At 43.9% G+C, this 24,738-nt stretch overlaps 1 protein-coding gene across 2 annotated transcripts in view; it reads left to right on the top strand.

Moving 5' to 3' along the window:
* The window catches only part of LOC120927600 (apoptosis-inducing factor 3-like), a 150,771-nt gene that overhangs the window by 11,981 nt on the left and 114,052 nt on the right, over positions 1-24,738 (top strand). For both annotated transcript variants that reach the window (XM_040338380.1, XM_040338381.1), the window contains exons 2-3: positions 7,795-7,873; positions 13,885-13,994. In XM_040338380.1, coding sequence (XP_040194314.1) covers positions 7,795-7,873; positions 13,885-13,994 — 189 coding nt within the window. The remainder of the gene's footprint in view (positions 1-7,794; positions 7,874-13,884; positions 13,995-24,738) is intronic.

Here is a 24,738-nt window from a genome sequence, read left to right as displayed (position 1 = left end):
TCGCATGCATCGATGCCGCATCAGGGACAACCGAATCGCGATGAAATTTTAGCACCCCTATTGCCTATATACTAGGAACACACTATCTGTCCTCTCTCCTCTGACACGACATTTACACACACATATTCCACGTTTCTTCTCTGTCACGAGTGATCGTGGGTGCCCTGCACGCGCATCGGCTCCTCTGTGATGCGGCGCGTGCCCCCCAAACCACCGGGAAGTCGAGTACCCATATGCGGATGTCATATGACAATGGACAGATATTGAAGTGGTTAAATATCTATACACAAATGTTTTGCCTTTCATTTCTATTTTAAACTGGTTTGTTTTACAAGGTGAAGGGTGTACACCTGCCACAGTCACAATGCTTTGCTTTACAGCCACAGCAGAAATGATATCTTTTGACACATTCAGCAGGTGTTTCGTCAGATATGGCAACCTGTCAGAATTTGGTAATGGAAGTGACGTTCCATAGCCACTGTCTTGCTATACCCTACACTCCTCCATAGTAAGGATACACCGAGAAGGGGGAAGCTGACATGTTGTTACACCAGAGTTTGACAAATTTGCTTGGAATCTAGGAGCCAGCTAAAAATGTTAGGAGCCCCGTCCCGCCGAGTTTGCGCGCAGAAGCGAACACATACGTGAGTAGCGCCCGCATATGAAAGCGGTGTTCAAACCTCACATGTGAGGTATCGCTGCGATTTGTAGAACGAGAGAAATAATTCTAGCCCTAGACCTCCTCTGTAACTCAAAACATCCAACCTGTAGAATTTTTTTGAACGTCTCCTATGGAGATTTTAAAGGGTAAAAGTTTGTCGCCATTCCACGAACGGACGCAATTTTCAAGCGTGACATGTTGGGTATCAATTTACTCGGTGTAACATTATCTTTCACAATATAAAAAAAATTGGGCTAACTTTACTGTTGTCTTATTTTTGTATATAAAAAAAGTGTATTTTTTCCCCAAAAAAGTGCGCTTGTAAGCCCGCTGCGCAAATACAGTGTAGCAGAAAGTATTGCAACGACCGCTATTTTATTCTCTAGGGTGTTAGAATAAAAAATATATATAATGTTTGGGGGTTCTAATTAGAGGGAAGGAGATGGCAGTGAAAACACAGAGGAAGCTCCATTAGCATTGCTGGTTGTCTTGTCATACCAATGGTCACCACAGGATGGCGCCAGATCACAGAAGAAAGCATAGGCCTGCAGAAGGCCGCAAAGCCGTGGCCTCAATTATCGGCCGGCGTGGCCTGACGTGATCGTGCACCCCCACCGCGCGGAGACACAGGATGGGGGTATCCTGTTTTTCTGTGCGCCCCCACAGCGCGATCGCGCCGGCCGGTAATTGAGGCCGCGGCTTTGTGGCCTTCTGCAGGCCTATGCTTCCTTCCCCAGGCGTCAGGTCGCTAATTCTAGTCGCAATTGCGACCTGGTGCCCGGATTTCATTGAACCCTGTGTTTCACTCACCGCACTTTTGCATTATGCACTTATATGTAACAGTAAAATGAGTTTATATACTGAAATCCAGTACTTGGAACTGACTATTATGATTTTGAATTTTAAAAGCAGCGGCAAGCCTGCTCATCTCACAGGTTTGCAAATCTGACAGAAGTTCCCTGCTTTTAAAATTCAACATCTAACCAGTCACACAGAGTTCTAAGTACTGTATATCGCTATATAAACGTACCTTCCTATTAAAAATAAGTGTAAAATGCAAAAGTCCGGTGGGTGTAACATGTCCGCTTTCCCCCTTCTCTGTGTATCCTTAGTATGGAGGAGTGTGGGGTATAGCAAGATGGCGGCTATGGAACTTCAGTTCAGTTACCAATTCTGACGGGTCGCCAAATCTGACGAAACACAGGCACTACTGGGGCAATGCATGTGGTTGTGGTGCTGCATTTAGGAGTTAAAACAGGTGGTGAGGAGGCGACATATCACCTATTCACCACATGTCAAAAGCTCCCCTGAAAAGCGCACATCGCTTTTTTTTTAAAGGAGCATCAGTGCTTGCCACGTGTACTCAAGTTCTTAGAGTGTTACATAGTTGGTAAGGATGAATAAAGATATCGGTTCAACCTGAGTGAGTGTGTGTCTGTTTTCCATAACCCTGAACATTTATGTTCGCTAAGAAACACATCTGAAAGTTTTTTTGAAACTTGTCTACACTATTCACTGACATCTCCAACTATGGAAGGGAGTTCCACACTTGCTGCTCTCGCTATAAAGCACTAATTACACCGTCTAAGATTATATTGCTTCATTGTGTAACCCAGGGCTTTTTTTCCTCAGAGAAAAGGTGCAGGAACTCTCCCTCCCCGGCCAACTTCCTGCCCTCAACCATGCCCAAAACTCCACCCCCAACCACGCCTTCCTTAGAGGCTAGAGAAGTATAAATAATGGTAATAAGTAGAAATCCCCCTCTCCTAATTTTCCTCTCTGCACAAATCTCCCTCCTTTCCCACCTCTCCTATCTACACAAATCCTCCCTCATTTCCCAGTTCTCATCTCTGCACAAATCCTCCCTCATTTCCCAGTTCTCATCTCTGCACAAATCTCCCCCTTTCCCAGTTCTCGTCTCTGCACAAATCTCCCAACCTGCTCTCCTAAATTTCCCCCCAGCTCCCCTATCTGCAAACCCCCCCCCCCCCTCTGCAAAAACCCCCCCCCCCCCCAGCTTCCCCCTCTGCTTAGATCCCCACCCCCAGTTCTCCTCCCTACTAACCCAACAGCTCTCCTCTCTGCCTAAATTTTCCCCCAACTTTTCTTCATTGCACAGGCTTTCTGAAGAAGCCTGGAGCCCCTTTTTAAGACTGGGTTCACACATGTTCAGTGCAATTTTCAGGTCAGTTTTTAGTCCAAATCTTCAAAATGGCTGTTCAGCTGCAATTTAGATGTGGTTCTGATGCAAATTCTAGTAGTGGGAGGCAGCCGGCATCCTTAACAATAGCTGGTAGTTAAGAAGCGGGCCGACAAGCTGTCCGCCACGTCCTTAACAACCAATGACTGATCAGGGAGAACCCTAAGCCAAATTTTCCTTAATAAAAGGTCCCCCCAAAATACATGGCAGACCCTTATCTGAGCATGCAGCCTGGCAGTCCAGGATAGTGGGTGGGGAAAGAATGAGCACACCCCCTCCCTCCTAAACCATACCAGGGGCGGGTTGGGGCATGGTGTAGGGAGCTCTGTACTCAAGCTCCCACCATCTGACAGCTCTGTGGCTTCCCACTGCTAAATAAACGAAGGGGCAGGGACACCCGGTGATGTCTCCTGGTGACCCCCCCCCCCCCCCGTAGTGTCATCAATCTGGCATGCCCCCATCCAAGCTTCGGTAGTTGGATTGCGAGCCAGGCCTTCTTGTCCAACATCAGTGCCTGACCTCACAAATGCCCTTCTGAAAAATGGTCAGACATTCCTATAGACACACTCCTAAGCCTTGTGACCAGCCTTCCCAGAAGAGTTGAAGCTGTTATACAGTGAAACCTTGGATTGCGGTTAACGAGCGTTTCACAATACAAGCATTATTATTTTTTTTAATCCGGACTCGGTTTGCGAGTGTTGTCTCGCAAAACGAGCGGGATTCAAGCCACAGCGGTGTGCAGTACCAGAGGTGCGGAGGCGCCGGAGCTGTTTGGAAATGTTCAGAAATACTCCAGTACTGCGTTCCTGAGCCTTTCCGATGTTTTCCGAATTCAGCCAAGCTGTCCCCGAGCCTTTCTGAGGTTTTCCGGTGCCCCCCCCACCTCTGGCCACATGCGGTATTGCATGCCATAGAAGTCAATGCGGAACAACTTATTTTCGTTTCCATTGACTTCTATGGGGAAACTCGCTTCGATATGGGAGTGCTTTGGATTACAAGCATTCTCCTGAAACTGATGCTTGTAATCCAAGGTTACACTGTAGCTACAACGGGTGGGCCAACTCAATATTGAACTCTACAGTCTAAGACTTTGATACCATCAAAGTTCATGTGCGTGTAAAGGCAGGCGTCCCAATACTTTTGGTAATATAGTGTATATTCAGCTTACTATTAGGATTATAAAAATGGCCTTTTGAGATGCAATGTACATTTATCAGAAGTTATAAATGGTAAATGGGCTCCACCTTTTCTAATGATTATATTGATTTTTATAAATATAGAAAAGGCAAACAGTTCATGTTCTGATTTTCTGCTGAGTCAATGGTGTAAAAGGCCAGGAAGGTAATGTGAGAACCTAATCCTCAATGTAAGTAAGAGTCCCTATAGAATTCTGCTATGTAAAATAACACCTTTTTGTCACGGTGACTATTGTCAATGCTGGTATTGGGTGAAAGAACTGACAGGGGAATTGTTCTAATCTATTATTAGAATGTTTGTTGTTCCCAGCACAATGTTATCATGCTAAAAAACTTCAAATATGAATACTGATATTGCTAGCTTGTTCTTGAAGGTAGAAGCTTCAGGGCTTTCGCCTTTTATCCTTCTTTGCCTTATAAGAATGAGAATCTGACTTGGAAAAGGCAGATCCATTTAGGTACCCTGATACTAGACTGGCAGTGCCCTTGATCCTGATCAGTGAGTGGGAATGGACAACAGCCCTAGAATTCACACTTTCAATAAAAATTTCAACCCTGACAGCACCCATGTTCCTAGAAAGGTTCCTTTTTGAGCCTAGGTTCACACTGCTGCGAATTCAAAATCGCGGTAAAATCGCGATTTCGGCCGCAATTTAATGTAAATCGCGGCCCGAAATCGCAAAAAGTAGTACAGGAACTACTTTTTGAAATCGCAGATGCGGCGTCGCACTGATTAGGACAGTGCCATTGCCGACAATTGCCGCCGATTTGAGATGCGATTTGACATGTCAAATCGTATCTCAAATCGTTCCAAATCGTACCCAGTGTGAACCAGGGCTAAGAGAACTTGAGCTAAGAGAAATATTGAGATTATGTGCCCATAAAAGACCAGATCATAGAGTACACCTCATAAAGAAATTGGAGAATTTGTAGCTGCTGACTTTTTTATTGAATTTTTTCTAGAGTGAAGTACGTATTTAAACAGTTCCGGACCGTCCGCCGCACATATACTGCGGCAGGGTGGCCCGTTTGCGCAAAACAACATACCTGTACATTGTCAATGCTTGCTGCCGGTGACCCGGTCCCGCTGTGATCGGAGCGGGAGCTAATCAGCTGGGCCATCGGCCACCCGCGTTCATTCTTTGGAATGACAGAACGGTGGTCTGCCTATGTAAACAAGGATATACTGTCGTTCTGTCACAGACAAAGAGAGAGCTGTGATTCCTAGTAATCAGAAACGCAGATCTTTATCTCTCTGTCTAGTGTCAGCATCACCCATACAGTTAGAAAGCACTTCCTGGGAACACATTTAACCCTTTGCTTACCCCTGATGTTAACCCCTTCTCTGCAAGTGTAATTTATACTGTGACAGGGCATTTTGTTTAGCACTGATCACTGTATTGGTGTCGCTGGTCCCCAAAAAGTGTCACTTGGTGTTCAATTTGTCTGCCGCATTATGTTTTTTTTTTTTTTTTTTTTTAATATATATATTTAATGGCTGTTTTATAGCAGAAAGTAAAATGCTGTATATTGTTTCTATTCAAAATTGTTGCTATTTTTTCTAGTGCAAAAAATAAAAACCGCCGAGTTGATCAAATTTTACCAAAAGAAAGCTCTATTTGTGGGGGGGAAAAAAGGACATCAATTTTATTTGGGTACAGTGTCTCACGACAACGCCTAATTGTAAGGTAAAGTAACGTAGTGCCGTATTGCAAAAAATGGCCTGGTCATTTAGGGGCTGAGGTGGTTAAGTCAAGTTCTTAATTGGCAGCACATAGTGATACAATCTTTCACGTTAAGATTTACTTAAAAATAAAACTGTTTCAAAAAGCTAGAGATAACCTATTAGATACAGCACTTAACCACTTAAGGACCGGACCAATATGCTGCTAAATGACCCAAGGGGTTTTTACAATTCGTCACTGCGTCGCTTCAACAGACAATTGCGCGGTCGTGCGATGTGGCTCTCAAACAAAATTGGCGTCCTTTTTTTCCCACAAATAGAGCTTTCTTTTGGTGGTATTTGATCACCTCTGCGGTTTTTATTCTTTGCGCTATAAACAAAAATAGAGCGACAATTTTGAAAAAAATTCAATATTTTTTACTTTTTGCTATAATAAATATCCCCCAAAAATATATAAAAAAACGTTTTTTTTTTCCTCAGTTTAGGCCGATACGTATTCTTCTACCTATTTTTGGTAAAAAAAAATTGCAATAAGCGTTTAACGGTTGGTTTGCGCAAAATTTATAGCGTTTACAAAAAAGGGGATAGTTTTATTGCATTTTTATGATTTTTTTTTTTTTTTTTTTTTTTACTACTTATGGTGGCGATCAGCGATTTTTTTTTTTTTTTTTTTTTTTTTTCGTGACTGCGACATTATGGCGGACACTTCGGACAATTTTGACACATTTTTGGGACCATTGTCCTTTTCACAGCAAAAAATGCATTTAAATTGCATTGTTTATGCTTCGGACCGGGTTGCGGGAGCGCGCCCGCGGCTGGGTACTAGTACAGGACGTACCTGTCCGTACATGTGCCATTCTGCCGACGTATATGTGCAGGAGGCGGTCCGGAAGTGGTTAAAGTGGTAGTAAATGTGTTTTTGCTTATTTATATCTACAGGTAAGTATAAAGCCTCGTACACATGATCGGACTTCCATCTGACTTTTCCGTGGATTTTGGTCCGAAGCGCATTGGCTGTGAACTTGGTATGCATACACACGGCAGGACGTTTTCGGCCAACTTTTTATCCAAATCACGTGTTTTTTTTTCTGCTCTTTACCGCCACCCTTTGGGCAACTTCTGCTATTGTTGTCTGATCTTTAGCATTAGTTCTGAGCATGCGTGTTTGTACTTTGGACTTTAGTCCGATGGACTTGTGTACACACGATTGGATTTTGCTCCATCGGACATTTGTTGCCAGAAAGTTTGTCTGTTTTCACAGCGAACATTTGTCCGATGGAGCGTACACACAATGGGATTGTCCGCTAAAACAGGTCTGTCAGACAATTGTTGTCAAAAAGTCAGATCGTGTGTATGGGCCTCAAGGCTTACCTGTAGGTACAGAAAATGTCTCCTAAACCTGCACCGTTTATAGGATATATTTACTTAAAGGGGTTGTAAAGCTTCGTGTTTTTTCACCTTAATGCCCCCATTTTATATACCTGAGCTCTGAATCTCCCGCGTTGCTTTCCCCCAGCTCTTCATTGGAGGATTTATAGCAGCACAGCCATTGGCTCCTGCTGCTGTCAATCAAATCAATGACGTGGCTATGCCCGCCGACTGTATCACACACAAGCTAACCGCCTTGGGAGAGCGCTTCCCAGGGGGGAGTTGGCTCGTGCAGGGAGGAGCCGAGACAGCCACCGAGGGACCCCAGAAGACGGGGATCAAATACAGTGTACAAAAGGAGCGCAACGTGATGCAAAATTATTCCTTCTCCAAATAATTGTATATACAGGCACCATGTGTTTGTATCCATGTCAGATTCACAAGAACATTGCCCTTGGAGCAACCTCTGACCTCCCGGAATTGGGGTAAATCCATTTTGGGCAAGGCAGGGGATAAGGATAAACTGAATGCTTGCCTGCAATTGCTTTCAATTTTAGTATCTAGAAAAAGAATATTTTTGAAATGACTGGAACTTGGATGTGTAATGCATAATTGTTGTTGTTGTTGTTGTTGTTGTTGTTGTTATTACTACTAATAATAAAACTTTTTTTTTCTCTTTTTGCAGCAACCAAGAGAATCACCATGAGTGGAAATGAGAATATCACCCAGGAGCTGTGCAAGGAATCCGAAATGAAAGATGGAGAGTAAGCGCTGAGCTGTAGAGTAGTGAAGGAAAGAACACCACCTCTTGGCATCAGATGTATACCAGCCTTTGCTGATCAAGTTCAATAAGTCTAAGGCTACTTTCACACTGAGGCGCTTTACAGGCCTTTTAGTGCAAAAAATAGCGCCTGTAAAGCCTCTCTTCTGTCACTCCAGTGTGAAAGCCCGAGTGCTGAAACGTTAAAAGTCCTGCAAGCAGCATCTTTGGGGCACTTTAGGAGCACTGTTTTTACACTGCTTCTAAAGCGCCCCTGCCCATTGAAATCATTAGGCAGCGACACTTTGCGGGCGCTATTAACCCCCTTCATCGCCCGCTAGTGGGGGTTAAAAGCGCCCCGCTAGCGGCCAAAAAGTGCAGCTAAATCGACATTAAAGCGCCCTAACAGTGCTGTCCATTTGTTAAACCAAAACTGCTTTATAACAGTTTAGTGGGTGGGACATTCACCTACATGCCTGCCTTTACCTAGAAATTTCTTCTTTTAAAGGGGTTATTTGCAAATATTTATAATGAAATTATGTGATGGAACAAGCGTTTCAACAGCAGTTGCATCAACCATATAAAGTAGAATGACAGTACAGGTTCGGCAACCTCAAGCTCTTGTATGGGGAGCACAAATTGACCATAAATTGTCACAATTTTATGTAAAGATTCATAACCCCCAACAGTGCTGACATTTCTTTATTTGATTTAAATATGCAACAGAAACATTTTGACTGTTAAAGTGGATGTAAACCCTCATATACCCAGTGCAGTGAACAGCCTCAGATGATGCACAGGGATGAAATAAATTAGATTTGTTTCTTTCTGTTTAACACTGAGTGTGAAGTCTGGGCATACAGCCAAGACAGTTGATTGGAGGAAAGGCACATGCCCCTACTCCGCAAAGACTCTAAGGCCTTGTACACACGATCAGTCCAAACTGATGAAAACTGACTGAAGTTCAGTTTAATCAGTCCAAACCTACCGTGTGTATGCCCCATCGGACTGTTGTCCTTCAGTCCAAAGTTTTAGAATTTGCTTTAAAATCAGACTGATGGACGCCTGACCGATCGGTCAAAACCGATGGTTAGCACGCAAAAGCATCGGTTCAAAACCCGTGCATGCTCAGAATCAAGTCGACGCATGCTTGGAAGCATTGAACTTCGTTTTTTTCAGCACGTCGTTGTGTTTTACGTCACCACGTTGGACTCAATCTGTTTTTGAACTGATGGTGTGTACGCACATCAGACCATCAGTTTGCTTCATCAGTGAACCGAAGAAACTGAACTTCAGTCCGTTTTCATCAGTTTGGACTGATCGTGTGTACAAGGCCTCAGAGGTGTTCTGTGACACGGCAAGCGGCATGCTAATCTATTTATAGCTCCCTCCCCAACACAAAATTCAGCCTACTTTTATCTCATGTTTTTGAGAATTTGTCAGAAGTTGTCAGACTGATAATAGAAGAACCGAGCAGGAGAAAGCCACCAGACACAGTGCTTTTCAAGAGAGATAAGAAAACCCTGCAGATATATTTGCCCAGCTCAAATTTCATGAATCGGATTTACATCCACTTTAAGGCTAGATTCATACTGATGCAATCTGATTTGGATCCAACTTTCAGTGTGATTGTATAGTCTAACTTGAATGCAATTTGGATGCAACTTTGAAGCGACTTTGAAGTGGTTTGCATATTCTATGGAATCCCACCAAAATAGTACAGGAACCTTTTCCAAAATCGCATCATGCTGAGTTGCATTGTTTTCAATGGTACCTGTTCTCATCAATGTGATTTCCCAAGTCATCCTCTAGGACGGTCACATGAGATATAGGGTCTACCTCCTGCAGGAAGCCCAAGCAAATACAAGTTTAAAAAGGCCTACCCTAGGCTGGCCCATCAGTTCTTGTGTTGCATTGATGAACAGGTACCATTGAAAACAATGGGATTTCCATTGTCCTGTGATTCTGTGCCACTCAAGTCACATCTGAATTGCACTAGTGTAAACAGAGCCTTCATGTTTTTTGTTACACAAAGCACTTTATCACTAATAATCAGTGGCAGCTGGTGCTCTAAATTTTTGGGGGGGCGCAAACAAACTGAAAAAAAAAACCCATCAATTGCCGCCACTGTGCCCATTAAACGCAGCCAATGTGCCCATCAAATGCAGTCAGTTTGTCCCCCCCCCCCCCCAATTGCAGCCAGTTTGTCCCCCCCCAATTGCCGCCAGTTTGTCCCCCAGCACTTGCCTTCCTCGGGTCAGCGCCGTCCTCTACACTCTCCCTCAATGTCTTCTACGCCCTCGATGTCGCTTCAGCCAAACAGGTGACCGGTAACCAGACCCGGTGCACCTGATTGGCTGAGAGGCGGGGCAGTGTTAGGGAAGCAATTCCCTAACACAGCACTGTTTAAACAGGGAACACACAGCCTGTGCGCCCTCTGGTTAACCATTTGGAAGCCTATTGGAGCCTCTTGCTCTAATTAGGCACTTCCAAAACACGCCCACCGTTGTTATTCAGATGGCCGGCGCTCAACAGGGGGCCAGACAACCCCGAATAGTGGGCGGCAACAATACATAGCTTCATGCAATGCATGAAGCTATGTATTGTTGGTTGATGGGTGCAGAGGAGAGAGGGGGCGGCGCTCCTGTGCCCGCTATGGACGCACCACCACTGCTAATTATGATTTAAAGGAAAGTATAGCTTTTTTTTTTTTTTTTTGTGTTTGTTTTTTGAGCATTTTTTCAGTTTACCTTAAATCATTTTTGCTGTGAGCACTTTGAGGCCCCGTACACACGGCCGAGGAACTCGACGTGCCAAACACATCGAGTTCCTCGGCCAGTTCAGTCCTGGAGCCGCCGAGGAACTCGGCGGGCCGAGTTCTCCCATAGAACAACGAGGAAATAGAGAACATGTTCTCTATTTCCTCGCCGAGGTCCTCGTCGGCTTCCTCGGCCGAAAGTGTACACACGGCCGGGTTTCTCGGCAGAATTCAGCCAGAAACTCGGTCGGAAGCTGAATTCTGCCGAGGAAACTGGTCGTGTGTACGGGGCCTTACATGCTTTCTCTTTCATATTTTTGTTAACGTATTTTAATGTAGAGGTTTGTAACTTAGCTACTAAAGTCAGGGAGGATTAACGATTACAGTTCTTTTGCTTATCTGCTGTATATACACACACATTATATATACAACCTTTGACAGTCCTTACTGTCAAAGGTTGTATATATAATGTGTGTGTATATACAGCAGATGAATGAATGAAAACTTATATAGCGCAGCACATGCGAATTTAATCACCTCTGGGCGCTTAAAGAACTAGATAAGCAAAAGAACTGTCACCACCATATTGCTATCATTAGAGATTAATTTTAAGCATATACACAGTAGGAAAAATTCAGTCGGTGTTACCAAAATGATTCAAAACCTTGCTGATTGGTTACATTTTCATGAACAGCAGTCCATTGACTCAATTTCTTAGCCTATATTTCAATGTATAGTTGGTTTTCAGCACTTTGTATATGCCCTGTAAAGTAAGGGTTTCTTTGAAAATGTTAGGGTAAAATAATACAGAAGTGTCCTTCACACTGCCATATCTGTGTGTACCATTGGTTCTTAGGGTTATATATGATTGCTCTTTATGAACTTTCGACAAAGTAGAACTATAGGCCAAACTTTTGGATAGAGTAAGGGAGAGTTATAACCCCTGTCAGATCTATTTTCGCCATTTATGTACCATTATGGAGATTTTTCTTCACTTTGTGTCCTAATGGGAAGTAAGAGGAAATCCCTGCAATTTATGCAAATTCCTTGGGACCCCCAGGTCACCAGAACTACTGGCCCAATTGGAAGGTTTTCCCTCTATTACTTTTCTGGGGTTAACCCAAAATTTCTCAATGATGATGGTAAAAAGGACAAACCGAGAGGGTGAATCTCCCCAATGGAGGGGTACAGACAACGAAAAAATAAATAAAAATGACAAGTGTTTTAAGCTCTCCACTCTTTCCAAAACGAAAAAAATAAAGTTTTGCCTTTTAATTATACTTTAAGACCTCAGAGCAGAATTGTAAGCTGGGCAGGTAAGATCAAGCGGTGTGACAATTTTCTGTTCTGATTTTCCTTCACTTTTGATAACCGTAAACATGACACATGGAGAGGGTGAATCTCCCTGACAGGGCACAGACAGTAAAACCTGACAGGTGTTCTAATCCACCTCCACTCTATCCAAAACTGAAGAAAAAGTTATGCCTGTAGTTTATAATTAATTTTCTATCATTTGATTATTGGCCTCTCATAAAGACAGATTGCTGGCCAGCACTTTGTGCCAATCAGTGTTCTATTATCTTTAGGTATCATCCTTACAGATGGGGGGGGATGCAGGCGTCACCACCTTGTTGGTTTACTGTTTTTATAGCCCAATAAAAACTGGGATGCGTACTGCAAAAAGCCTAAAGTAGATGTAAATGACTAAAATAGTCTCTTTGATCTCTTTAACAATTATATTTACTTAAAGCGGAGTTCCACCCAAATTTGGAACTTCCGCTTATCCCACTCCTCACCCCCTTACATGCCACATTTGGCATGTAATTTTTTTGGGGGGGGGGGGTGGGGGCTTCAGGAGGAGTGGGACTTCCTGTCCCACTTCCTCCTTCCGGGCAGACGATTAAGCCTAATCGCCTAGGCGATTAAGGTTAATCACCTACAGGAAGGGGCTGCTGTAGGCGATCGCCCAGGACACGTGACAGGTCCTCGGCGATCGCCTGTTCAATCAGACGGCGCCTCGCCGCTCGCGCATGCGCAGTGCCGCTCGCGCATGCGCAGTGGGTGCCCGGCCGTGAAGCCGAAAGCTGTCACGGCCGGGTGCCCACACTGAGCATGAAGACGCCGGCCGGCGAGGGGGGGCGAGGAGCGGAGCCCCGTCCGGCGCCTCGCTGGAGCCGTGGAGCAGGTAAGTGTCGGTTTATTAAAAGCCAGCAGCTACACTTTTTGTAGCTGCTGACTTTTAATAAACGTACAAAATGGGTGGAAAACCCCTTTAATAAACTCTGAAGTTAAAACCTTTTCAAATACCTATTTAGAGACCTTTTTGTGCTCATGTGTCTGCTATTCTATTCCTAAGCTGCTGGGCAAGGGCTGTTGAGGTGAATATTGGCACTAATGTTATCACCCACTCTCTGACCCAACTTCCATCAGCCCTTGACTTCTGTACTCACGTGAGATGGGTGTTTGTTGTCTCTGGCCAAGCTGTGCCTAAAGTGAATTATGGAAGGTGGGTGTTGATGTCGGCCACTTTGGAGGAGGGCCAGGATGAGATGTGACCAGGGCTGCTGTTAGAAATCACGGGGCCCCATACAGTCTACCTGGCAGGGCCCCCCCAATATATTAAGACCATATTTTCACAAAAAATACACTAAATTCATCATTAGTGGACACAAACATAACATTGAACCTGTGTGAAATAGCCCTTTTATTTGTTTTTTTACACAAAAAAAATATATTCACAGTGGGGGACACACGGGGAGGGGGATTGATCAGAAGCAGGCAGAACAGAGAGGTGAATCCGTGTCAGTGTCGGGGAAGCAATTTCCCGGAATGATGCCCTGTGTCTGTGTCTCTCCCTGCAGCAGCTGAAAGCCAGCGGAAGGGGTAGAAAATGGCTTTCAGCTGCTGCAGAGAGCTGCACAGGGCATCCTTCTGTAACTGCCCCTCCACCAAATCACACTAATTCCCCCTGCTGTTTGGGCCCCCCTGTGTGCCCGGGCCCCCTACAGGAGGACTGGTGGTCCCTCCCTATCAGCGGCCCTGGATGTGACACGTCTTTGTAGGAGTTTCTGGAGTATTCATCCTGGGTGACAGCTATGTGACACTGCAAGAAAAAAAATTATGTTTCTAAACTGTATATATTTGGATTAAAAATATAATATTTAATGCAGGGTGTATAACACTGGTGTTTGAGTACTAACATTTTTCTAAAGAGGAAGCATATCAAATCAATGTCTACCTACCTCTTTTGTATGCAGGATGCGGGAATTCGTGATAGAAGAGAGGAGTATCCTATTGGTGAAGAGTAATGGGACATTCAGCGCTGTGGGCAACAAGTGTTCCCACTATGGAGCTCCTTTAAGTAAAGGTAAGTCCTGTAGAGTATATGCTCGGCAGACTTTTACCTCTGCATTACTCATCCAGAGCAGCCAACTAACCTTTTTATTTTGTATTGATTGCTGTAACCTGAGAGAAGATCAAATAAAATCCCTTACTGTGGGATGTTGTACATTTTCACTTTGGACTTATTACAGAAACCTTTTTGTTTCATTGACCATTTCCCTGTTAAATGGTACAAGAGTTTGTTATATAATGATTCTTGGTGTATAATGTACTCCTCTCTAAAATGCCTGTGTGTGTGTGTACTGTACATTCCAGTGTGAGCATATCATTGTTCAATGAAAACTCTGTCGTGGTGGTAATGAAAATAGGCCCCACTTACATTTATGTCCACCGACCAGCATTGTAGTGAATTATTTGGCAAGAAAAATTGTCTTCAGGTCAGGATTTACCATTGGGACACGTAGGCAGGTGCCTAGAAACAATTGATTTTATAAACCATTTTTTTTACATAACCAGTTGGAATAGGTATTTTTACACATTGGGGTTGATTTACTAAAGGCATAAGGGCTGGTCACTTTGCAAGGGAAGTTGCAATTTGCAATGTCCCAAAGAGCTTAGTGAATATAGTGAAATTTAACTTTGAAAAGAATACCTTAACATGTGAAAGGAAAATAAATAAAAAAAGAGCAGAGCGTCACTTCATTCACTCTGGGGTATATTCCATTGCAAAGTGCAACTTCCCTCTCAGGCTCGGTTAACACTGATGTGACATAGGATTTGACTTGTGAGACCTCAAGTCAGGTGACATGTGAAATTCAATGTTTTTCTATGAGAGCAGTCTTAACTGATACTACACAAGTCTGTGCGACTTTAGAAAAGGTTCCTGCACTACTTTGGTCTGTCTGATACGACTTCAATGGTACAGAGTAAAAAAAGTCACAACAAAGTTGTACTCCAACGTTACACTGAAAGTCATGCGACTTTGGACTCAGGCTAATGTGAACCGATCCTAAATGTGAATCCGTGCCTATAATTTTAGCATAATTTCAATCAATGGAAGCACTAAAAACCCCACAAGGTACATGCAATGTATGTATTTTTTTGGGAAAAAAAATCCCTTATTTAAAGCGGTAGTTCACCCCCCCCGACACATTTTACCATCGAGACAGGCATTGTAGCGCGAGCTACAGTATGCCTGTCCCGATTTTTTTAACCCCGTACTCACCTTGTAGTCGTCCATCGTAGATTTCGGCTCCCGCGGGGAATGGGCGTGCCTATGGAGAGGGAGGATGATTGACGGCCGGCCCTGGCACGTCACTCTCCCCGAAGACAGCCGGAGTAGGTCTCGGCTCTTCACGGCGCCTGCGCACAGGCTATGCGCACGCGTCGTGAAGACCAAGCCTATTTCGGCTATTTCCGGAGAAGCGTGACGCGCCAGAGCCGGCCGTCAATCATCCTCCGTCTCCATAGGCACGCCCATTCCCCGGTATCTTCGATGGACGACTACAAGGTGAGTACGGGGGTAAAAAATTCGGGACAGGCATACTGTAGCTCGCGCTACAATGCCTGATTTTAAGGTAAAAGAAAATTTTTTAAAATAATCTTCTGTTTGTTGCTGGTTTCATGTAATTATTTGCCTACAGTTTACGCAACATACTACAGAGCTTGAAAATGCATTGTAAGCATATTAAAGGATGTATCTGCATTATTTGCAAAACTTGTAGTCTGGATAACTGGTGTTTCGTCTAATACAAACTGTTCTACAGAAGAATAGGTTGCATAAAGTATTTTAATACAATGTTTTAATATAACCGTAGACATTCATTCATGCAAGTGTAGGTCATTTCTCCCTTTTTATAAGGCCTGGTTCACACCTATGCAGGTTGCATATATCAGATTCACTTTGCATTTTTCAGTAGACATTTTTTCTCCATTGAAGTCTATGGAACCAAAAACACAACCTGCTGGTCCCTCACCCTTTTCATACAATGCACAGATGTGAATGTGACCATAGGAAACTATGTTAAATGGACTGTAGTGTTTGTGCAAAACTGAAAACGCACTAAAAAATGCATAGGTGTGAACCAGGCCATAGATGGATAATGCAATAATGCTTGAAATGGGATCTAGCCTTTATCTTCTCAACTGCCATGCTCTGGAACCGAGAAAGGCCAATAGTGTTTACCATTATTTGTACATTGATCCTTTCTCACAGCAATAAAAAAATAAAATGTATGTGTACAGAAAATATTTTCACCCCCCTCTTAACCCATTGGACAACATTGTTATGTTGGGCGATTTATGTAGAATAATGTGTGTGTGTATGTATTGTGATGGGTTCACAAACAGACATTCTGGGACAGGCAAGTGACAAGTCCATTTAACACCTCAAAAAGATGTTAATATTGTGCAAGGCCACATTGATATTTGGGAATAGATTGTTTATCTAACTAGGCATTTCAAAGGAAACTTGTTGATTAACCACCTCAATACAGCACTTGCACCGCCTTCCTGCCCAGACCAGCTTTCAGCGCTGTCACACTTTGAATGACAATTGCATGGTCATGCTACACTGTAACCATGTGAAATGTTTTTAATTTTTTTCACACAAATAGAGCTTTCTTTTGGTGATATTTAATCGCTTAAAGCGGAGCTCCACCTTTAAAGTGGAACTCGCGCTGATCGGAACCCTCCCCCCCCTCCGGTGTCACATTTGACACCTTTAAGGGGGGAGGGGGGTGCAGATACCTGTCTAAAGACAGGTATTTGCACCCACTTCCGGCCACAACAGTCTCGGGCAGACTGCGGGCATGACGTCACCTCCCGCCGCCGCCCCCCCATTGTGTGCTGGGAACACTCGGCTCCCAGTACACAGCGGGATACAATCGGCAGGCGCAGCGTGACTCGCGCATGGGCCGTAGGGAACCGGGCAGTGAATCCGGACCGCTTCACTTCCTGGTTCCCTCGCCGTGGATGGTGGGGGGAGCAGCAGAGTGACGAGCGATCGCTCGTCCTCTGCTGCGGACGGCGCTGGACTCCAGGACAGGTAAGTGTCCTAATATTAAAACTCAGCAGCTGCAGTATTTGTAGCTGCTGGCTTTTAATTTTTTTTTTTTTCATGGCACATCCGCTTTAATATTTTTTTTTTTTTTTTTTCCTTGTATTTTTATTTTTAAAAAAATATATATATCTTTTTTTGAAGAAACATTTTTTTAGTTTTTCAGTACATTTTGTAAATAAGTAAGTTTTCACCTTCACTGTGGTCAGTGTGAGGCGAGGAGCGCTGATTAAATGGTATATGAAGGGACTCCCGACCTGTCTCCAGCTAATTCTAGGGGGCACTGCTGCAAGACACCTGTGAATCTAATTCAAAGAAACATATGAAAAATGTAAATAAGGATGTGGTGTTTGCACTGTGAGGAGGAGCGCTAATTACCGGCATTTCTGTGTTTACATTTGACCGGTTGTAATTGGACACAGCCGATCACATGGTTAAAGAGCCGCAGCTCTTTACAGAGATCGGCTGCAATCGCTGCTTGCCCCCCCCCCCGTCTTATGACGTCCATTCAGAACGAGAGCTGCCCAGCCGTAATTTGATGGTGGGCAGGTGGCAAGAGGTTAAAGAGACTGACCAAACCAGGTATACTATACATCTAAGGGACAGATGACTATGATAATTTTAATAAAAGGGCCAACCTAATTAGTGGTAAAAGAATGCAAATTAGGACATTTCCAGGGGTTTTTATGACTGCAGCGGTCCAAGGCTAATGCCGCGTACAGACGGTCGTTTTTTGTGATGAAAAAAAACGACGTTTTAAAAAACGTCATTTAAAATGATCGTGTGTGGGCAAAACGTCGTTTTATGTCTTCAAAAAAACGACCAAAAAAAAATTCGAACATGCTCGAATTTTTTGTGTCGTTTTTCAAAACGTCGTTTTTGTTTCACAGAAATTGACCGTGTGTAGCAAAAAACGACTTATAAAACGACGTTTTTAAACCCGCGCATGCCCAGAAGCTAGTTATGAAGTGAGCTTCAATGGAAAAAAGTGGTGAAACGTAACCTCGCTTTGCTAGAGCATTGTGAAAAAAACGATGGTGTGTAGGCAACATCGTTTTTGAAAATGATGTTTCAAAAACGTCGTTTTATTTCATGATTTAAAACTTCGTTTTTTTTCATCACAAAAAACGACCGTCTGTATGCGGCATAAGAGGCATTATCTGTCACCCAGAAGGACAAAAGCAGATCAAACGCCTAATAAAACTGGCCAATCAAATTGCTTGTCCTTGTCAACCATGGGGGAAAAAGGTGTATATTAGGGAAGGCTCTTTTTGGCTAAATGTGACCGGAGAAACTGGGTTATATGAAGGCTGCTGTCCATTGTAATATTTACTTTAATTTGTCATCTTTTGTAAGTATCTTCTGAACTTTTTTTCTGTGTTGGGACCTAATGACTGCATCTCTCCTGGATGAATCGAGTGCTGCGGGAATAACTGGAATTAAAATCATTAATTATCACTCTATTACAACTATATGACTACAACACTAAAAACACTGACTGTGTTGATGGGGCAATCTCTCCTGCAGAGATATTGTGTTCTCCTGGGGGGAGTAGGGAGCTGACCCTGCCAGGAGAACACAGTGAATATTGCAAGCGGGTAAAGCCACTGGCAATAATCGCATGTGAAAATCCAGCATACTGGTTGCACCCAAGTCGATCGACTTTGGTACAATCTGCCTGACCATAAATGGTTTGAATCTCATCCAGTCCCAGTGTGACGTACCCCAGTACTCAAGAGGCATATGTCCATCATTTAAGTAAGCTTCCCTTACTCGGTAACAGAACGATCCAAGATCCCGCAGCCCACCCAGTCACTAGTCGGAACACAATGTAGGGTGGTGAAAAACATAAAAACTGTTTATTGAAAACTCGCAGAGCCTTCATATACCACACAATCAGGCGAGCCTTATAACATTGTTGTATGCAAAAGAAACTATTTTATAGTAATATAATTAACATAACTAGGGGATAGCCAACATAAACTATGCTAATCCACCTCTAGCAACTAATAGCTCACAGTGATATAATTAACACAAGCTAAATTAACTAGTCTTTTAAACCAGCCTAGGTGACCAGACCATTTGGCACCTACAACCCTAAATAAAAAGTACTGTACAATACACATTAGAAGTATAAAGACATAACATCTCACAATAAGTTAAAATGGTCACAAGGTTAATCTCATATTCAAGAGATGCTCAGACAGAGCGAAACAATAGAACAATGAAAATGACCTACTTTACAGTAACAATAAACACATAACAAACTTCTGTCCCATTTGAAGGAGCCTCTCCAATCCAGTCTGCAGGAGGACCACCATATTCTCTCTGACCATTAACCTGTACAAGATTAATTTTACCTCTTTCCATCCACTCCAGAAGGGAAGCTTTATTGTCCTTATTTAGAGAAGTCATGCAAACCACTCTCTCAACGTCCATTAAGTGGTTGTCCATCATTCTAGAATTATCTGCTTTCTCCATGGGCTATAATTAGTGGGTAGGAGGCTTGCCCCTAATCCTCTTCAAAATCCCTGATCCTAGTTGGAATTGTCACACCCGGCTGAACCATCTATGGCCGGCTTAAGTCTTGGATACTCAAACAGGGAAACCGTGAGATCATCCTGCCATAATTTCACTTTAATGTTTTATTTTATTGATAAAGAAGTAAATTAATACAATGTACAACATAAAGCTCTCAGTACATTCCATGTCAAAAAGTCAACGACAAATAAATAGTGAAGATACAATACAAACTTCAATTTTCATTTTAGATTAATCTAGCACCATAAAGGGGAAGCAATTAAAATATAAATCGATGTCCCCGTAGGAGATCCCCAACTCAACTATATGTAGGCTGGGCTAAAGAGGGGCGGGGAACCCAATCAACGCTTTCCGTACAGAGTCTCATCCGACACCCCGTAAAGGGAGCAAACTGTGTCGGATAAATGGGTAGCATAACTAGGTATTGGTAAGAGACTTCTGTGACCCCAGATAACCTAGGACCCCGCCCAAAATGTGGAAAAGAGCGCTAGACAACCCGTCCCTTCCCAAGGGACCTGTGAAGAAAAAGACCTCCCACTCCCCACCATACTCTCCCCCTCTCCCAGGGCGCTCCCATGAAAGTATTGACTATTAACAGACTAGTATGATAACTAAATCAAAGATCTCGAGGAGGAGAATGTACCAAGGTTAGCATAAAAGAAAGAGGGAAAGAGAAAGAGAGGAAAAAAGAAAGATAGAGCAAATGAGAAAGAATGATTGCCAGTAGGCTAATTAAGTGCCCGAAGGGGACAGCGCATGACCCGGCGATGGAGATACGCCAACATGTCTGGCCCAAGGCTCCCATGTGGCCTCAAAATTATCGCTTGTATTAGAGATGGAGCTGACCATTTTTTCCTGTGTCATGATCCAAGAAATCTTCCCCTTAGCTGCCAAGAAAGAGACCCTAGGTTGCTTCCAGGCCGCCGCTAAAGTGGTTTTAGCTCCTATGAGCATGAAAGCTATCAGTTTTTGTATGGGTTTGGAGACCCGAGGGATCTCGGATCCCAGCAGAGCTATCTGCGGAGACTTCACCAACGGTACCCCCGTGACTTTTCTGATAAGGCAAAATATTCTGTTCCAAAACCCCCTGATTCTGGGGCACTCCCACCAAACATGAAGCATCGTGCCTTGGGCTTGGCAGTTGCGAAAGCATAACGGGGAAGATGTAGGAAACATCGCAGCCAACCTACTGGGGACCAGATACCACCGCATCAGAACCTTTGTGTTGGCTTCAGCTAATGAGGTATTTACTAAACCTTTGAAAGATTTCAAACCTACCTTGTGCCATCTACTCAAGTCCCAGGTCATCCGCAGGTCTCTCTCCCATGCCTCCATGTATGAGAATTTTGTGGACACCTCAGACAAAGCTATATATATTATAGATATTCCCCCCTTGTGTTCCGTCATTTGTTTACACCAGCTTTCGTAACTAGTAAGAGTTGCGTGTCTAAAATTGTCAGTCCAGAAGGATGACACGAAATTAGAAATTTGGGTGTACCGGGCTCTTTCCGTTAGGGGCAAGTCAAGTGTCCTCACACAATGTTCCAGTGTAAGTGGGCCCATGGGTGTCAGAAAGTCGCCTATTCTATAGATCCCTTTGTCCAGCCACCATTGGAAAGCCGAAATGTCCATCCCTATAGGAAACTGAGGGTTGAGAAAGATCCTTGTCAAAGGCTTAGTCTCCGAGACCAAAGAAGGAAGGTGTCTCAGGCCATCCCAGAGTCTGAAGGATTGCGACAATGTGGGGGATAGTATTGAGGGTCTAGTTTTTTGGGGAGACCAGAAAAGGCTCTCTATCGAAAGATTAGGGATCGCCAACCCCTCCATTTCTATCCACTCTGGTTTTTCACATTCCGCAAAAATAGCAGAAAATTGTGCTAGTCTGGCAGCTTGGTAGTATTTAAACAGGTTTGGTAGGCCAAGGCCCCCTTGTGTTCTGAGCCCGTATAGGACATTTTGTGCCACTCTATAACCCTTGCCCTCCCAAACAAATTTCAGAATTTTACTCTGTAGTGGTCTGAGTTGGTCTTTTTTAACCGCTATTGGTAGAGATCTAAACAAGTAGAGTAACCTTGGTAGGAGAGTCATTTTGACTGCGTTAACTCTACCTGTCCAAGAAAGTTTGTGTCGATCCCACGTCTGTAGATCTAATTCTAGTTTACGAAATATAGGGGGATAATTAGCCTGGTAGAGATGTTCAATTTTGGTTGTGAGGTTTATACCTAAGTAACGAATGGATGATTCGGCCCACTGGAATTCAAACAAGGGTTTCAAGTGATCGATCACTGAGGGGGGGGTGGAAATGTTTAAGGCTTGGGATTTATTCCAATTAACCCGCAAACCCGAAATCTTCCCGAAAGACTCCAGTAAGTTGCAAAGAATTGGAAGAGATGTGATCGGGGAGGAGATATACAGAAGAAGGTCGTCTGCAAAGAGGGCGCATTTATGGATTTGGGAACCACATGATACTCCCCTAATATCCGGGTCTGACCTGATCGCAACAGCAAGTGTCTCAATCGCTATTGCGAAAATCAGGGGGGACAAGGGGCAGCCCTGTCTAGTACCCCTAGCAATTCTAATGGGGCCCGAGAAAAATCCCTGTAGTTTGACCCGTGCACTGGGTTCAGAATAGAAAGATTTCAACAATCCCCGGAATTGTTCACCGAAGCCCCAACGCCGCAAAATCTCGAAGAGGTAATACCACGATACAGAGTCGAACGCCTTTCTTAGGTCTAAAGAAAGGAGGAGTCCTTCCTGCCGCGGGTTCCCGTCCCAGCCCGACTGAAGCAGAGAGATAATATCAAGTGCTCGCCTCACCTGGTCAGGACCCTGCCTACCAGGGACGAATCCAACCTGGTCCCTATGGATATAAATGTTTATAAAAGAATTTAACCTGTTGGCTAGTATCTTGGTCAATATTTTTAAATCGTTATTGATTAGGGAAATAGGTCTGTAATTTTCAACGAGCTCTGAGTCCTTATCTGGTTTGGGGATGACTGAGATAAATGCCTCATTCAAATTCGGGTGCATGGATCCGCCCTCCCTCCCCCGTTTTGAGTTAAAAAATTTAGTGAGGTGAGGGGCCAAGATTTCACAGAAAGTCTTGTAATATGGGACTGAGAAACCGTCTGGTCCAGGGGCCGAACCATCCTTAAGTCCCCTAATTACCTCTATAGTTTCTTCTGTGGAGATCGGTGCCTCCATCAAATCTACATGACTCTCCTGTAGGTTCGGGATCGCTAACCGGTCCAAAAAGGAATTGACCTCGGGGTGTCTGGCCATCCCCGACCCCCGATATAGGGAGGTATAAAAGGTTTCGAATTCTTGCAGTATGCGTTTAGGGTTAAGGGTTGTTGTCCCGTCCCTGGTCTTAATCTTGGGCATAGCAAACGTTCGGAACCTCGACGAGAGCTTGGTGGCTAGCATCGTGTTCATTTTGTTCCTGTGTAAATAAAATCTAGCACTGGACCAATTTAATGATCGTTCCGCCCTAACCGTCAAGGCTAAATTTAAAGCTAGTCGAGCGGCGTCAAGCTGCGAAGCCTGAACCGTCGTTTGGTCCTTCTTATGTTGTCTGCGCAGGGTTAAGAAATCTTTCTCAAGCCTCGTCACCTCCGCAGATTTTTCCTTCTTTCTTTTAGAGGCTATCTGAATGATCCTACCGCGAATGGTAGCTTTATGAGCTGCCCACAATATCTCGGCCGAGGTCCCTTCAACGCTGTTAAATCCAAAATATTCCTTGATGGCCCCTTCAATCTCTAAAACCACCTTAGGGTCGTGTAGTAAAGTTTCATTTAATTTCCAGTGTGATTTGTGGGGATTTGAGTTTTGAGTTTGTAGCGAGCAAACCACCATGGAGTGGTCCGAAAGGGCTGTGTCCGTTATATTAGCTTTCGTGATCAGGGGAATATGTCTAGCAGATATAAATATATGGTCAATCCTAGAGTACGATCTGTGCGGATGGGAATAGTGGGAGTAGTCCTTTTTGTTTGGGTTGAGTTCCCTCCAAATGTCTACCAGGTTATGCTGATATATCAGTTTTGCTATGTGTGAGCTAGCTCTAGATGGGCGTGTCAATGCTGTAGCTATAGGTTTGGATTTGTCCAAGCTTAGGTCGAATGCAATGTTGGAGTCTCCTCCGCACACTATCATTCCCTCCAAGAGAGGTTCTAAGGTATCAAACATAGTTTTAAAGAATTCGGTCTGTCCTCTGTTGGGAGCGTAGTATGAGATGAATGACACTAGTAGTTCATCCAATTCCCCCTTAACCAACAGGAACCTACCATTAGGATCTCTATGAGTCAGGAGCGGATTAAATTTGCAGGATTTCGCGAAAAGGATAGCCACCCCTCTCGTTTTATCCTCGGCGTTAGCCAGAAAAAATTGTGGATAATGTGCATGAAGAAAGGAGGGCGTGTAAGTGGCCGGAAAGTGTGTCTCTTGTAATAAAACGACTGACATCTTCCGGGAGTGGTAAGAATGAAACACCTTCCTTCTCTTAACGGGCGAATTCAAGCCCTGAACATTGTGTGAGGCAACTCTAACCGAGTTCGGCAAAGTCGGGTTATGTGGTGAAGTCATTGGGAGAACAAAGTGGGTGCAATTTGGAACTTACCCCTTCAACATGGAGGCATGGGAGACAACAGAGCGGAGCAGAGTAGGAACCGAGCCGAGGCCTGGAATACTATGGACAAGGTGACACAAGCACGGACTGGCAATCAAGAAAAAAAGGTTAGTGAGAAGAGAGATAAGCGAGCAAACAAAAGAAGAGATAATACATTTTAAAATATAAAGTTTGTCCTCACAACGAACGTGGAAGGGAAAAAGATCCGTTCCACCTTCGTCAGACGAACCAATAACGTAGCCCTTAACTCGGGCTACAGGACCAAACCCCGACAGTGACATAGTCCCCGTCCAGGGATGATCTGAGGCGCAAGGCAACTGCCTCAGCCCCTATCAACCCTTTAGAGTCAATCAGGAGACGATAGCTTATCATATAATACTCTAAATGTAAACTATTGTGATACATGAGAAAAAATATACGGATCACGGTCAGTGCGGAGAACCTAAAACTAGTAAACAAAACAGTCTCAATAAAAAACTGTATGGGGATTTCATGGGTCCCCAGCCACGGATAGGGTACCCATAACCAATATACCTAACAGGTATA

Source organism: Rana temporaria, chromosome 2, assembly GCF_905171775.1.
Source record: "Rana temporaria chromosome 2, aRanTem1.1, whole genome shotgun sequence".
Taxonomy (NCBI): Eukaryota; Metazoa; Chordata; class Amphibia; order Anura; family Ranidae; genus Rana; species Rana temporaria.
The sequence above is the reverse complement of the archived record's forward strand: the minus strand, read 5'-3'. Positions and strand labels throughout refer to the sequence as shown.